The sequence below is a fragment of the Phyllostomus hastatus genome, unplaced genomic scaffold (assembly GCF_019186645.2).
Source record: "Phyllostomus hastatus isolate PE091 unplaced genomic scaffold, TTU_PhHast_1.1 phas_contig_113, whole genome shotgun sequence".
NCBI lineage: Eukaryota > Metazoa > Chordata > Mammalia > Chiroptera > Phyllostomidae > Phyllostomus > Phyllostomus hastatus.
Window position 1 is genome coordinate 13,989,526 of NW_025333530.1, and position 16,493 is coordinate 14,006,018.

The following is a 16,493-nucleotide window of genomic DNA, read 5'->3' on the forward strand; positions in this document are numbered from 1 at the left end:
GCTTGGATCATAACCTGAGTCACCACCTCTAACCCCTCTTTGTCAAATTCTTAGGTAGTAGCCCCAAAACTGACCAAGCAGGAGGTTAGAACCTTTCCTTTCAGACCGGTGAGCCCTCAGTCAAGCCACTGGGACTGCCTTCTATCCAGGACACACATAAGTACAGCTCCTAGGCCCCCTGACTGGTGGAAGAGGTGGGGGAAATAGGAGTGGGCAGAGCAGGAGGATGGAGGGGTGAGAAGGGGGATCTGGGTAAAGGAGGACAGAGGTAGGGGAGGTAGGAGAGGTAGGAGAGGCAGCGTGGTGTTGGGGGTCTAAGCATTAAAGCATCTGGAACAAACAAGCACCACTTAGCTACCTCTGCAGCCCTCACTTCCTCTTTCTGACCAAGGACAGAGTCCCTCTGGCCCCTCAAATATTTGAGTTCTTTCACAGAAAGGAATGCACCTCAGAGCCACTAGGAAACAAATTGTACTTTATTCCTTGCTGTTGTTGACAGGATAGATCACAGCACAGACAGCAGTCCTGGCACATGTTAAGTTAGTTTCCAGGATAACACGATGAATGGGAGAGGGGTCTGGTTCAACTTTCCACTTTCTTTATGACCTCTGATCTCTTGCTGTGGGGAGCCCTGCCTAGTCTCTAACCTGCTGCAAAACCTCTGCACTAGCCACTCTGACCGGTGACAGGAGGAACAAAGGGCCCAGCAGCCATCACTGATGCCTGCCCAATGGGCATGGACAGAGAAGCAAAGGACCCCTGCTCTCCCAGCTGCCCCTCCCCAGGATGCTGCCCCACCAGAATGCATCACCTGCCAGAGACCCAACTCAAGGATGGGAGTCTGGGTCCAGACTAGCTGGGCTATAGATTAGCGCCTTGGGAGCAGGGAAGGCAGGAGAAGGGATAGGGAATCCAGGGCCCAAGGGGTTATTGCTGAGAAGATATGCAAGGGGCACATTCCCCAGGAGCAGAGGACAAGACCTGGGCCTGGCCTCCCTGGCCACTCTGCAATAGAGCAGGGCAGATGGAAGCTCCATGGTAGAAGTCCTAATCGAAAAATGACTAGGGAAGGGGCATCACCAGCTTGAAGAGGTAGCTGGGCTCACCAGCTCCTTGCTGTGAACCTCCGATTGCTAAGGGACCCTCAGAACAGACAGGACAGAGGTGAAATATGGAAGCAAGGTTCTTACAAAAGGAGTGGAGAGAAGCCAGGAAGAATGGTCATGAAAGCGATGTAAACCTTCCCAAGTCCCAAGACAAGTGGAGACTCCCACCTGGGTCCTAGCCCTATACCCACTCCTAAACCAAGGGAAGGGACTGGTCTCTCAGGGGAAAAGCAGACTCCCGGGAGCAGGAGGGGAGAGGGTGCCACGGGGAAGCAAGGAGGAGCTGATGGTGACGTGGCTCAGCTCCAGCCCAGGAAAGTGAGTCCAGGTTCACTAAACGTCACCCACAGACAAGCAGGCACGAAGACCACGGTCGTCACACACACGCACACACAATACATCACAGGAGGTGGGCAAACCCACAGGCTGCAGCTGGGAAGGTGGGCATTAGTTGCGGCACTAAGTGAGGCCTGGTGTTGGTGGGGGGAATGGGGCGGGGTGAGGCGGGGCGGGGGACACACAAGTTCCCGACTTCTCCTGGGGAAAGATCTGCTGCCGAAGTGGCTGGTCTTCTTAAGCATCAACATTTGCATCTAAAGGTTCAAGCAGCTGCCTTCAGGTTCTGGAGGCTGAAGAGGGAGAGAGTTTAATTTAATTTAATTTTTTATTTTAAAGAGAGGCAAAGGGAGGGAGAAAAAGAGGGAGAGAAATGTTGATGTGAGAGAGAAACATCCATTGGCTGCCTTCCATACATGCCCTGACTGGGGACCTAACCAGCAACCCAGGCATCGGTGAACTTTCATTTTTTGGCATGATGCCCAACCAACTGAGCCACACCAGACCAGGGATGGGGAGAGTTTAAATTAAAACAACACTCTGGCTCCTTTCAGAAATCTTCAACTGCTCATCTCCTGGCCTTTAGCCTATTGAAACTCACAGGATGAGACCTGTTCTAAGTGCCATGTTCCCAGCAAAGCAAGGAGAACAGTTTGAGATTCAGGACAAGGAGATAAAAGCAGAGAAGGGGTGGACTTCAGGGGAAAGGTGCCTTTGGGAGGGCCAGGACCTGGTTGACATGGAAAGGAAGCTCTTAAACCCAGAGTCTCTATCCCAGGACACCCTCAGTAGTTGCTCACAGTCTGGAGACCTAGGAGAACAGGTGTCTGAGGAAGTCCTAGTTTATTAAAAAAAAGAGAGAGAGACAAGGCAAGACAACTGCTAGCTCCAGGCTCCCTCCCCTGAGTCTTCCTACACCACGCCCAGACCCTGACTACAAAGTAGACACTTGCCTCTGAGACCGGCTCCCGCAGCCCCCCCCCCCCCCCCCAGCTCAGGAATCAATGTCCCAAGCCCCGTCATGAAGACGGACGTCATGGGCCCTGCTCTGCCCTCCTGATACCCACAGAGCTGTAAAAGGATCTAAAAGCAGTTAGGAGAGAATTCAAATGCCACAGATGCACGCTGTGTCATTCCGATGAGAGAAAAGCTGGTGTTTCAGGCACTGCACATGCAGAAGTTTCTTTTAACTTACAGTTTAGGGTAAAGGTGTATGCCTTATCCTAAAAGTGAGCTCACAGAAGGCAGATCCCTGGGCTCAGTATTTTCCAGGGTATGTATGTCACAAAGCAAGGCTGGCAGAAATAGAGGGCTGTGGTGAAAATGGCCCCAAACTACAAAGGCATGGATGCAGGTTCCAGTCTGTCACTCATTTTCTGCATGGCTATGCTTTTGACCTCAGTTCTTCACCTGCAGAATAGGGTAAACGCTGTCCGTCCTGGCAGGGTCCAGCAAGTTTGTGTGTGACAGCATTTTGAAGTTGGTAAAGCATTTAACTGTTATTATTATACTTTCCCTCGATCCTACAATGAACAATAGAAAAGGACACTACAAGGAGTGCCCCTAAACACTGAGAACTGATGACACTGGTATGTGGGGAGGTGGAGGAAGGTGGGGTACCATGTACTAGTCTCCTGACCCTTGTGTAGGGTTAGAAAGTTTCACAATAAATTGTTAACTTTAAGAAGTGGCCCTAAGAAACTTGCTGAATCATCTCTAAAAGCCAGTATCTTCATGCTACCCTGATATTAGAAGTATTTCACTGACTGTAACTCTCTCCCAAGTCATGGCCACATGGTGGCTAGGGTGACGCCCTATTATTTGACCACAGGGCTGTGACCATCTGTCTCATCACCCCTTTCAGACGCAAGGTTGCTTAGAGCACAAGCCATAACAAAAGCAGTGCCCACTGCAAAAGCTAGCCCAATTCTTCACTAGTAAAAGAACCATGATGGTAGCAGAGGAAGATGCAGGCAGACAGCACCTTACCTTCCCTCCTGAGGGCCACGCTTCAGTTCTCTGCTTTCTGGGGCTCTGTTGCTGGAAAGTAGAGCAGAACAGATTACAGTAAATGGACCCTCACCCCCCGAGGACTACTCCTGTAGCAGCTGTGCCTGTGCCTGACTAGAGCCTGACCCATACAGCAAGAGGTGACTCATGTGGGATTTCAAGTCAGACAGACCTGTGGGCAAATCATTGCCCTGCTACTTGCTGGTCACAGGAACTGGGCACATTCCTTAACTTTTGAGTCCCTCAGTTATAAAACTGGATAGTGATACCTGCCTCATGGGGCTGTATGCACACTAAATGAGATTGGGGGGCAGGGGTCTATGACACACTTTGTATCATGCCTAACCCTGAGCAGGTGCCCCATACATAGCAGCCATCAGGAGTAGAAGCCCATTCGGTGGAGCTGCAGGAACATGGGCAGGGGGCCATGACAGTTACCATTTGCAGTGATGAGGTTCTCCACCTGGGCCTCCTCATCCCCTGGAGCCCTGCAAGAGGACAAGACACCAGACCTTCCATCAGAGGCTTTCAGGGCAAACCCAGAGAACACCACCATCCTCCTTTCTGGGGCAGGGGCGCCTCGAGTCGTCTCAAGGCTCCAGACTCTCCATGGGGCTCTGGGGTGAGGGAGAAGGCAGCAGAGCCAGGGCAACTTGCAGGCACCTTCCAGTGCCATCCCCAGCCCTAAGTACTGGGAAGGGTGACCTAGGGCCTCCTGGTGGCTTGGGTTGTGTCCTGCCACAGACTTTGGACTTCTGAGGTTCACGGCTGCCTTGGTTACTATAGCAGACTAAAAGGCTGTGCCTTTGATGTTGAAGTAGAACGATGAATGGAAGGGAGACCAAGTTTCTACACAGCTCAGAGCACCTCATGAAAAGGTGACGAGCAGAGACAGTGTCACAGATCCTGAAGAGAGGAGGATGAACCTCAAGAGAGGCCCCGACACCCTCTGCCTCCCCTCTCCTGACCCCAAATGTCTCAAGGGCCTGCAGACAAGAATCCAGCACCTTCTCATCCACTTCTCATCCCCCATACTCATCAGAAGAAAGAAGGAGGCACTAACCCTCAAAGTCCGCCTGAAAATCCTCAAAACTTCTGCCCTACCCTCACCACACATGGCCTGTTTCTTAGACAAGAATCTAAAACACTCATTTGGGTCACACATAGCAAGGCTCCCTCCTATTCCCTCCTCTCTCCCCAAATGTCCACAACCCTGGCATCCTTACCGAGGCTTCTGACTGAAGCTGCACTTGCATCTGCGACCTGAAAGTCAAAGAAACCATTCAAGGTCATCTTCCTGGCTTCAGCTCAAGGTCATGCTCCTGGCTTGGCCACAGCAGTGCTACCCTGTGAGTTGGTGCAAGCTGTGGGACCTGGTAAACAGTACCTCCTATACCTGGGCAGTGCACAGCTTGCACAGCTGCAGGTAGCAATCCTAGTTTGCAGAGGACTCTTCTGAGGCCCAGGTTCAACACCAGCTGGAATGGCTATGGCACCGGTCTGCCTGATTGTGCAAGTACAGCGGGCTCCATGCAAACCAGGCTTAAAGGGGAGAACATGCACAGGGGCATGTCCCTCAGAGCACACTAAGGATAGCCTCTGGGTCCTGTGTCCTGTGACTTTGCACTCACACCATGCTGGGCACAGCACCAGGAGGGCTACTCTGCCCTGTCTTCTTATCTGTGCTTATTTTCATCGAGCATTTGTTTTGTTCATGCTTCACTGTTTTACCGAGCACCTATTAGGTACCCAGCACTATATTACGTCCTAGAGGTAACAGGGATTACAGACAGGCTCCTTCCCTCCCCAGGAAAGGTGCTCCTACACTGTTCTCCACCTGCTTGGTAGCAGACATTGTTCTTACAGGGTAAACAACAAAGAAACTTACTGAGGATGAGGAGGATTCCAACAGAGAAGAGGACCACAGCAAACACCAATCCTCCGATCCTTAGGGTCTGATAATCTGCCAAAGGAACAAGGTGAGAAATGGGAGAAGAGGAAGGGCCAGGGAAAGTCTGCCCATCCCTCCCGATTGGGCTGTGCTCCCCCTCCCCACCCAGGGATTCTTCACCACTCACCATAATGAAAAGGGTCCTTATCTTTCTCTTGCTCAGCTGCTACAAAAATAAACAAGACTGGTTAAGAGGAGGACAGCTCCACATCCTGGTTCCCAAATACCGTAACTTGCCCACAGGCCTCCCCCCAACAAAGGGGTTCCTGGGAAGCAGGGCCTATTAAACAGAGGAACCTGGGGAAGCACGACGGGTGGGCCTGCCTGCTAGCCCAGGGCAGGCACAGCTCAGAGCCCCAGTGAGAATCTGTGTTTACAGCACAGCCACATGCATCTATGGTCCCTTCTTACTCACGTCATCCCCAAAAGGCAGGGTCTATTTCCCTCATTACTGATGGGGAAACTGAGAGTAAGGAAAAACATGTGACCTGCACAAGGCCAGAGGCTAAAGACTGATGTGCAGGTCTGGCCCCCAAAATTCTAGCCAGAAGTCTACAGGGGGCTGGTGGACTTGAGGCTTAAAAGCAGACCCTGCTGGAGCCTGTGGGGAGGGGTAGGCAGACTAGATGGAGGTCTGTAAATAGATGTCACCTTCCAGGACATTCTCTGCTAAGGCAGGGGTAGGGAGCTGATCAGACATGTAGAATCTGAGAGTCCCAACCCTAGAGTCCCAAAGGGCCAGGAGAAAAGGCCATGGCAGCCATCCTGTCAGAGATGGATCCTAGAGTACACTTACCACTGGCCAGGACAGTGGGGGCCAGCAGGCTGCACAGAAAGATCAGCACCACCTCCATGGCGTCTGGGGACAGAGAGAGGAAAACTGATGCCCTGGGTAGGAGAATCCCCACTTCAACCCTCAACCTGACCAGGGGCCCAGTCCAACTCCTAGCTCTGCTCTCCTCTGAGTGCTCGCCATAAGCCCGAATGGCTTTGGAGACGAGCTCATTGGTGACCTCCTCTCCAGGCCACCCTTCTGTGGCCTTGTCTAGTTTATTAAGATGCCTGGGAATTCCTGGCCTGGTTCCCCACAGCCAAGACCCACTGCTGAAAGCCCTTCCTTCTATTAGGTTAAACAGTGCAGATAAAACAATGCTGGCTCTAGTCTGGCCAGCTGGGTGGGGCGCAGGGCAGTAGTTTCCTAAGCTCTGGGAAACCTGGAAATGCTGACAGCCCTCCCAAAGTTACCCCCACCCCCGCCCCACCTCTAATGTGCCCAAGCCAATTGCTCCCATAGGCTTCAGTTCATAACCCTCCAGAAAGGTGGTTTGATTAAACAAAGAAAGTATGGAGACCAATTCTCTGAGCATCAGCACCCTGGCCTCTCCTTCCCCAGAAGACATCAGAGACTTCTGCTCATGAGCTCATCAAGAGCCCCTGGTGTTTGCAGTCGGTCACCCCAGGATGGGTCATCTGGATAAAAAGGCCACTTGGTTCTTCCCAGGGGAAGATTTCAGTGGAGTTACACATACCTCAGTCCTGGGCTTAGAGGAGTATGGTGAAACCCAAAGAGGAACAGGGTTTGGGGGAACCTAAACCAGGAAAGTCCAAGGCTGTTGGCTCTTTTCCCTTGGGGTGAGACTGGCAGTGGCCAGGACCCTGCTTGTTCTGATGGATCTCGCCTTATTACTTCCCTTGGCTCAAGCCAGCAGCACCCAGTTGCCCTTCCCCTCCCAGCCACCAGAGGTCAGGACAGCTACATCCACAGTCACAGTAAGGCACAGACCTCAAACTCAGAGATTCAAGAAGCGTTTTTCAAAAGGCACTTTTGCTTTTAATGCTACTTCATTTAATAATTGTATTTCTTTAAAACTTTACTTATTTTATATGCATGAAAAATATACACAACACACACAATAAAGATTAGTAATAAGATAAACACCCATAAATAACTTAAGAAGTAGAACTTACAAATACTGCTTACTCACCCAGCTTTCCCTCCATCCTATGTCCCTGGCTCAACTGCCAGAGGTAAACAATATCCTGAACATATATATTTTTAGTCATTCCATTGCTCTCTTCAAAAAAAATTTTACATTAAGAAATCATATGCTATAAAATTCACTATTTTAAAGGATCAAATTCAATGGCTTCTATATAACCACAAAACTGTACAAGCACCATCAATTCCAGAATATTTTCATCATCCCCAAAAGAAACCCTGTAACAATTATTAGTGACTCCCACTCTCCCCTCCCCCCGCCCCTGACCACCACTAGTCTACTTTGTCTCTCTGGAGCTGCCTATTCTGTACATTTCATATAACGAATCATAACACACATGGCCTTTCACATTTGAGGTCTTCCACTTAGCATAATGTTTTCAAATTTCATCCACGCTACAGCTTGTCAGTGCTTCACTCCTTTTCATGGCTAAGTTTCCACTGTATGAATATTCATCTTGATATCCTTTTAAAAATATATCTAAATAAGATATTATTTAGTGGAGCTTGTTTGAACTTTATAATTATGATATCATGTGGGGTTTGTTCAGTCTTCTATGATTTGCTTTATTTTGTTCAACGTTATGTTTCTAAGATTTGTCTATATTATTACCTGTAACCATACTCCATTTATTTTCAATGTTGTGTAATACTCCTTTATGCCAGTAAATTATCATGTATTGGTCCCTTCTCCTGTCAGTGGGCATCTCCCCTCCCCAATTTTGTGCTATTGGAAATAATGCAGCTGCGAACACGCCTGAGCACGTGGCCACGGCACACGTGTAAGAGTTCCAAAGGCACTGCTTCTCATATCTTGACCACCACTCTCATAAGAAATACTTGTACACTGGAACCCAGTAAAAATGTACATTCATGAGCACCAGAAACAATGTCACAAAACAACTAACCTCAAAAATGAATGATGTCCTGATATTTTCTATTCTACTTCTTAATTTTAAGTGGCTAGTTCCATAAACAGGTCACTCTCAGCAGTTTGAGAAATATGTTCTAGAGACAGGCCTGGGGTGAAGCCATTGGGTAGCACAATGTGCAGGCTGTCAACTTCACAAAATAATTTCAAAATGTCTCCCCAAGTAATCTTCCTCATGCTAACATCCCGCCAGCTGAATGTTGACGGTTCTCATTACTCTACATACTTACTAATACTTGATAATATTAGACTGCATAATTTCTGCCCATCTAGAGGCATAAAATATGGTATTGGTTTTATTTTAGTAATAGAGTTGGGCTTTTTTTGGTTGTTTGTCATTCTTGTTTCTTCTTCAGCAATGTCTTTCATGGTTTTTGCTCTGTTTTCAAATGGGTTGACATACTATTCATTTCTTATTCTAAGTACTAAATTTTTGTCATTAAGTGCCACAAATATCTCATCTCAATTAGTGGCTTGTCTTTTCCCTTTTTAAAAGTCTTTTAATGAGTAGAATTTCATAATCCTAATGTAATTAAATGCAATAATATTTGTGGCTTGTTTAAGATATTCTTTGTCACCCTGAGTCAGAAAAAGAATTTTCTTCTAAAAACTGTAAGGCTTTGTCTCTTACATGTAAGTGTTTGTTCCATCCAGCATTGATGTCTGTGCATGATGCGAGGTGGGGATCTAACTTCTACTTCTTTCCGTAACAATAGCCAGTTGCCTTAGCATCGTTTGTGGACCCCTCTCACCCTTTCCTCACGAAGCACAAACCCACTTGTTTCATTCATCTGCTTTCTATTTAGATGTGGGGTTCTGGGCTTCTCTTTGGTCAATTTTGGTCAACTGACTATACCTGCATCACAATCAGTGTCTCAATTACTATGGCTTTACAGAAATCTTCCCATGTGGTACAGAAGCTTCCCTCTTCTTTCTCTCCTCATTCTTCTCTTCATCTTCTACCTCTTCCTTCAGGGATGTCTTCACTATTCTTGTTCACTTGCACTTATATATAAATTTCAGAGTAAGCTTGTCAAAGTCATTTAAAACTTGGGATTTTCATTGGAATTACAATGGATCTATCTATAGAAAAACTTGAGGGGAACTGACATTTTTCTGATCTTGAATCTCCTATCTATAAATAAAGCTTTTCACCTGAATAAGTGCTTTTCAATGTCCTTTAACAAAGTTTTATAAATGCTTTTATATAGGTCTTCTACATCTTCTATTATTTATCCATAGGTTCCTTATAGTTTTTATTGCTATTTTAAATGCTATATCTTCTGCCTGTGTTTCTAATTTTTGCTGATATAGAGAAAAGCAATACATTTGTATATATTGACCTTAAATCCAACAATCTTGTTAAACTGTCTTATTATTTCTAATAATTTACCTTTAGATTCCTTTGGATGTTCTCTGTAGACATATCATCTATAAATGATACAGTATTGTTTCTTCTTTTCCAGTTCTTACACTGTTTATTTCTATTTCTTACCTTAGTCACTGCTGGGAATCCCAGTGAAATGTAGACTAGAAACACTGATAATGGGCACACACACACACTAACACATATGGTCTTATTTCTGATTGTATTTTATTCTCTGTGTGTTTATTTTTTATTTTTCCCAGCTTCATTGAGATATAATGACATACAACATGGTATAAGTTTACCATGCACAATGTGGTTTGATACATGTATACACTGTAAAATGACTACCACAATGCAGTTAGTTAACACCTCCATTACTTCACACAGTTATCTTATGTGTGTGGTGAGAATGAGGAAAAAGTGATATATATTTTTTCCCACATATACAATGGAATATTATTCAGCCATTAAAAGGAAGTTACTGATTTTAAATAGCGTTCTTTTAATGTTTTAAAAGTTCCCCTCTAATCCTGGTTCTCCAATATATTTCTGTTTTATTTTCCCCTTTAATCTATCAATGAAATGAATTACACATGCATTGTATGAATCATCTAATATTAAATCATCCTTCATTTCTGGGATGCAACCAATGTATGATCTTTTTAATAAACTGATGGATTTGGTTCGATGATATTTTTTTAGGGCTTTTGTATCCATGGGCATAAGACTAGACTGCAAGTTTTATCTTACTGTAATAATTTTGCCTGGTTTTGACATCATGGTAGTACTGGCCTCACAGAGTATTTCCTTTTTTGCTATTCCCTGGAAGAGTTTGCAGAAGATTGGGATAATATGTTCTTTGAATGTTTACTAGAATTAACCTGTAAAATCCTCCAGGCTGGGTATTTTCTTTGCGGATTTTGAATTGCCTATTACTTAATTGCTATGACACTTCACATTTCTATTTCTTCTTAAATACAATAAGTTATAATTTTTATAGAAATTTGCCCTTTTCTGCTTTCAAATTTATTGCCATAAAGTTGTTGATAGTATTTTCTTATCATTTAAATTTTTGTTGGGTCTGTAGTTATGTCCTTTCTAACATTCCTAATATTGTTTATGTATGGGAACTCCCTTTTTTTTTCCCGATCAACCTCATCACAGGTTTAACTATTAAGCTTTTCAAAGAACCAACTCTTGGTTTTGTTATTCCTCTATAATGTGCTTTACATTTTTCTTAATTGCCCCCTTAGACATTCTTTGGTTTATTCTTTTGTTCTTTCTTTATATGCACCCTCTTACATTGGCTGTCCAGTGCATTTATCTTCCACCTCTCTCCCTTTCCAGTGATATGAGAACTGAAGATGAGAGCTCTCTAAGTGCCACCTTCACTTCAACGTGTAAGTTTTGAGATGTGGTTTTTTGATCATTATTTAGTTCTTATACTTTAAACTGACATTATAATCTCTTATTTGACCCATGCACTGCTAAGAAGTGTGTTTTTAAAATGTCCAAATGAGCAATGATTTTTAATTTACTCTGGTTATTGATTTCTAACTTAAGTGCACAGTGGTCAGAGACTATGGTCTATAGGATACAGACACCTTGAAATTCATGGAGACTTTATGATTTAGTTATTTTAAAAATTATGTTCCATGTGTTAGATGATTGTAAATTCCCTCATTGTTGGGAAGAAAGTCCTATATGCCATTAAATCATAATTATTAACTGTGTTAAATTTTTATACATTTTCTCTCTTTTCTTTGACATATCAAAAAATTGAGATAGATGCTTTAAAAACTACACTATGAGGAAGGAATTATAAGTCCATTCCTCTTTCTTACAATATTCTAGCAAAAAGTTTAAAGTTGTTATAGAAAGTGGGCAAAATTAGGTTTACAGTTCTTCAGATGGAAAAAGACATGCAAGTTATGATTATTACAATAGCTTTTATTAACTCTAAAAAATGTCACAGTGTAACTATAAACCTGCTTTTGCCAACTCCCGTACTGTCCTGTGCACGGGGTGTCTCAGAGTTAGTTACCCAGTGATCCTCTCTGTCTGAAATTCTGCTGTCTTCTGCCTTTACTGTGTTCTTATGCATTTTGTGTATCTCATAAAAAGCAAAGAGCTAGATTTTTAAAATTTTAACCCGATAATCAGTACTGTCAAGTTTACTCTAACTTTATTGTGATGATGTATTTGGTCCAATTTCTCCCATCTGTTTTTCCCTTTTCTTGTAGTTCCCTTATTTTTTTGATTAATTATATTTTTCTTATTCACTTTCTCCCTCAACTGATAGAGAAATTACACATGGTATTTCTCGTGTTTTAGTATTTGTGTTTGGAATTTTTCTGGATATATATTTGCTCTGGACTAAATGTTTTTGCCCTCCAAAATTCACATGTTGAAACCTAACCCTCAATGTGATGGTTTTAGGAGGTGGGGCCTTTGGGAGGCGATTATGTCATGAGGGTGGAGCCCTCAGGAATGCGATTAGTGCTCTCTAGACCTTGCAGAGAGCTCTCTAGCCCCTTCCACCATATGAGGACTCAACAAGAATACAGCTGCCTATGAACTGGGAAACAGAACTTTATTGAACACTGAATCTGACAGTACCCTGATCTCAGACTTCCAGACTCTTGAACTGTGAAAAATAAATTTCTGTTGTTTATAAGCCACTCAGTCCATAGTACTCTGCAGCCTGACTTAGTATCCAATTTACCAAAGACTAAAAAAATCTATAGTTAAAAGGTACAATAGATGTTAAGTATAACACCCTTCCTGAAAAATACAAAAATACAAATTGCCCCCTTCCTGATATATATGCTATTATTGTTCAGATGTAGCAGCCAGCCTACAGGATAGCCCTTAATACCTCCTGATATTTATATACCAGGTGCCTTTCACAGTCCTTTCACAGGTGTTAGTATGTATGACCAATAAAGCTTGCTAGAAAATAAGGCATGCCCCAAAGCTTGTCAGTGAGCGTGGGGGCAGATCCTGCCAGTTTCACATGGTTGTCACATTGGTTGACAGCCATCTCATTAAAGACCCTGAGCAGAATCACCCAGCTCACTAACTCCTAACCCTCAGAAATCGTGGGAGGTAATAAACATATGTTGCTGTAAGTCATTGGGGGTGGGGGGTAATTTGTTATGAAGCAATAGATAACTAATACAACATATCTACGAACTGAGTTGTTCATAATCCTTTCTGAATCTCAGCCAGCCTTCAGGCCAGGTTCTTTATTCCCAAAGGACATCATTTATAATTTTCTTCAATGAAGATCTATTAGTTATAACCTCAGTTTTTATTTATCTGAAAATGTTTTCCTTTCGCCCTTGTGATGCACAGACTATAAGGTGACCCTCAATAATTCCATCCTTCTAGTATTCAAATTTGTGGTTGTAATCCCCTCTCCTTGATGGGAGCAGGCACTGGAACCAGCTTCTAACAAAAAGAATATGACAAAGGGGATGGGCTGTCACTCACATGACAGTGTTGTTATAGAAGACTCACTCTTGGCCTTGACCACTCAGCCAGGTGTCATCACAATAAGCCAAGGATGTGGGTTCAACACCCAGTCAGGGCTCATACAAGAATCAATCAATGGCCCTGGCTGTCGTAGCTCAGTGGATTGAGTGCGGGCTGCAAACCAAAGTGTCACAGGTTCAATTCCCAGTCAGGGAACATGCCTGGGTTGCAGGCCACGGCCCCCAGCAACCACACATTGATGTTTCTTTCTCTCTCTCTTTCTTCCTCCCTTCCCTCTCTAAAAATAAATAGATAAAATCTTAAAAAAAAGAATCAATCAATGAATGCATAAAAATGTGGAAAAACAAATTGATGGATCTGAGGTGACAGAGGGAAGGACAAATAGACCAGGCTTCCCACAATGGCTTCTTGACAGCTCTGGCCAGGAGAGGGGCTATTAGGTGAGTAGGGCCCCTCCTGGGAGTAGAAAAGATACACATCAAGGGTTCCAGGGCATTAGTCCCTGCTGTGCCTTCCCTTCAACTCCCCGAAACTCCAGTCACCCCCATAGATGCTCAGGTTCAAGTCAACCCCACAACGCGTTCTGAATTCCTAGAAAGTACCATACTATTCTGGATTCTGCAAGGGATCAACAGAACAAGATAAAGCCTCAGCTTCCAAGGAAAGGCAGGGTTTAGAAGCAAAAGGCTCTGATACGTCAGCAAATAGGAAGAGTGCTTCACAAGCAGTAGAGATGACATGCAAGGAGAGTCAGTCCATCAGAGCAAGGAAAGCAAGAGCAGGAAATACAACAGGGAACCTGGGACAGCTCCATGAAGGAATTGACATTTCAGCTGAACCTTGAAAGTAGGGTGGGATTTTGATGAAAAGGGGTAAGAGGAGAGAAAAGGAAGGGCATTTTGGCAGAGAAAACAGCACAAGCAAAGGCAGTTGAGAAGGGAAAATGGAAAATAGGGGTAACAAAACTGTTCAGTTCAAGTTCGGTTCGAGTTGAACCTCCAGGTATTTCATTCAACAGTGGCTGCCTAAAGTGATTTCCCCAGAATTCTGAATGAAGTCCAGTGTGAGAAAATGCCTTCACCCATTAGTAATGCCTGCACAACACAAGAGGGTGCTGTGACAGTAGTTTGCCAAGTAGTCTGCCATTACATTCCCCTCAACGTGCATGTTGCGGGGAGGCCCTCATTCTGAGGCCCAGGACCCCTGCTGGGGTGCCTGAGGGCAGCTCTGGAGCCTCCTCACTCTACTCGGAACTCTAGAGCATTTAGACCGTCCTCCCCATCTGGAAAATGGGACCAGAGACATTTTGGGATTATGGTGTGTTGAAAGAAATACTGTTATAGATATGGAAAGTAACCAACTCCCTACTCCTTCAAGAAGCTGCCCAGACCTGGGCTACACCAGCCAAACCTCAGCACAGGCCTACTCAGGGTGCCCTTTGACCCCTAAACCCATTTGTTAAAATCTTATTGGTACCACTAGCATTGACCCTGAGTCAAGCGGCCAAGTATAAAGCCTCTGAAGGGACATAAAATGCCTTTCTCTCACAGCTACACCAAGAAACTTTCTCTGGTCCTCTGCTCCCTCCCACACAGCCGTTCCATGTTTCCACACATTCCTTTCTCCCACAAAAGGAAGCTGGGCTTCCTGAGGCTGCCTGGGACTGGAGGGGGGCCAAGGGTCGGGTTAAGAAGTGATAGAAGTGATAAATCTAGTTCTCAGAAGAAAGACAGGAAGGTGGGATTTTGGGGAGAGGGAAAAGCAAAGTAGATTTAAGGGGAGCTGGAAGAGGGTTCAGGAACATTACATTCCCCTCAACGTGCATGTTGCGGGGAGGCCCTCATTCTGAGGCCCAGGACCCCTGCTAGGGTGCCTGAGGGCAGCTCTGGAGCCTCCTCACTCTACTCGGAACTCTAGAGCATTTATACCGTCCTCCCCATCTGGAAAATGGGACCAGAGACATTTTGTTTCCTTTATATCATCTTACGAGAAAGAACTCCACTTCCACTTCTTTACCCTTCCCATGCCCTCATTCATTTCTACGTTAGTAAACTGCTGACATTTCGGGTGGCAGCAGCACTTCCATGTTAATTTTCCTCCCTGATCTTCCTGCCTTTGATGTGGTTGCTGTCTGCATGTGCGGGAGAAAGCAATCAGAAGAGTTTCTCTAGCAATTATCTTTCCATACTGAGTCACATAATTTCACATAATTGCTGGGTAAAAGCTGCTTAGAAAAAGAAGCCAGTAGCTGATGATATAGCAACATGCTGTATTATTTTTTATTCCATGCAGCAGTGAGGTAGATCAGAATACCCAGTTTGATTGTGAAAAATAACTCAGAAACAACCACCCTTTAAAATGCAAAGGATCCAAATTACAGTGGAACTTCATTATCTCACCCTCAGCCCCCAAAGCCTCACTCCTCCACCCTTGCATCCATCCACCTGCTTGCTTCCCTTCCAGGTTAACCCACTGAAAACACACCCAGGGGTCTCACCAAGGCCTGAATACTGGCAGGATTCCCAAAGAAAGACGAAGTCCCTCACTCCATAGAGGACATGCCTGAAGCGACCCTTTTCGACCTTTTTATGGGGTCGCAGAATGCCTGAGTCCCATTGTTTAGGCTATCTGGCTACCTTAGACTATTACCCTATGCCAAGGGACATGACTTAGTTTATGATGTATCTCTGCCAAAAGAAGCTGGTGAAAATTCCATTGCATACAAATAGTATATAATCAAGATGTAAGGTTTGCCAGATGGATTTAGAATCTTAGAATACCAGAGTTAGAAAGACTGAGATGAAAGTTCTTACTTTCTACTTAAGGAGACTGAGGCCCCACCCAACAGTGAAATGATGTAGTCAGTCCATCCAGCTAATCAGGTGCAGAACCAGGCTCAGGACCCATGCCTTCAACTCCTGTCTGCTGCTCTGGTGTGCTGGGATTGGGTGGAGGGCAGGCCAGAGTTGGAGGTGTAGCAGGGAAGGCTGAGACATGCCTGAGTACTTGGGCAGCCTGGCAAGGCACCTACAGAGATGAAGGTGACCGGGGCAATGAAAGGGGCAGAAGGGAAGCACCTGACAGGTTCCTTTGGCTCTCCATTAGAAGACTACCTTTGCTTGAATATGTCAGGGGGCAGTGGTGGAATTGTCTCTTAAAAGGTCCTCATTCTCTCAAGAGAGAGCAAAGGGGTGATCAGAAAGTCCTTTCCGATTACCTCGGCTGCGCTGTAGGTTGATCATGGTGCAGGTGACTGTTACTCTGGCACAGATCTGAATGGTCTAAGGCCAGGC

At 45.0% G+C, this 16,493-nt stretch overlaps 1 protein-coding gene across 4 annotated transcripts in view; it reads right to left on the minus strand.

The window, feature by feature from the left end:
* Window positions 1-458: 458 nt before the first annotated feature.
* Window positions 459-16,493, minus strand: part of FXYD6 (FXYD domain containing ion transport regulator 6) — a 29,668-nt gene continuing 13,633 nt past the window's right edge. For 2 of the 4 annotated variants that reach the window (XM_045838496.1, XM_045838506.1), the window contains exons 2-8: window positions 6,200-6,262; window positions 5,531-5,566; window positions 5,341-5,415; window positions 4,679-4,715; window positions 3,891-3,940; window positions 3,432-3,482; window positions 459-1,735 (exon numbers count right to left, since the gene is read on the minus strand). In XM_045838496.1, the coding sequence (XP_045694452.1) occupies window positions 3,454-3,482; window positions 3,891-3,940; window positions 4,679-4,715; window positions 5,341-5,415; window positions 5,531-5,566; window positions 6,200-6,257 (285 nt within the window). In that variant the 5' untranslated portion in view covers window positions 6,258-6,262 and the 3' untranslated portion in view covers window positions 459-1,735; window positions 3,432-3,453. Of the gene's footprint in view, window positions 1,736-3,431; window positions 3,483-3,890; window positions 3,941-4,678; window positions 4,716-5,340; window positions 5,416-5,530; window positions 5,570-6,199; window positions 6,263-16,493 lie in introns of all 4 variants that reach the window. The other 2 variants (XM_045838479.1, XM_045838487.1) reach the window with 1 other exon arrangement.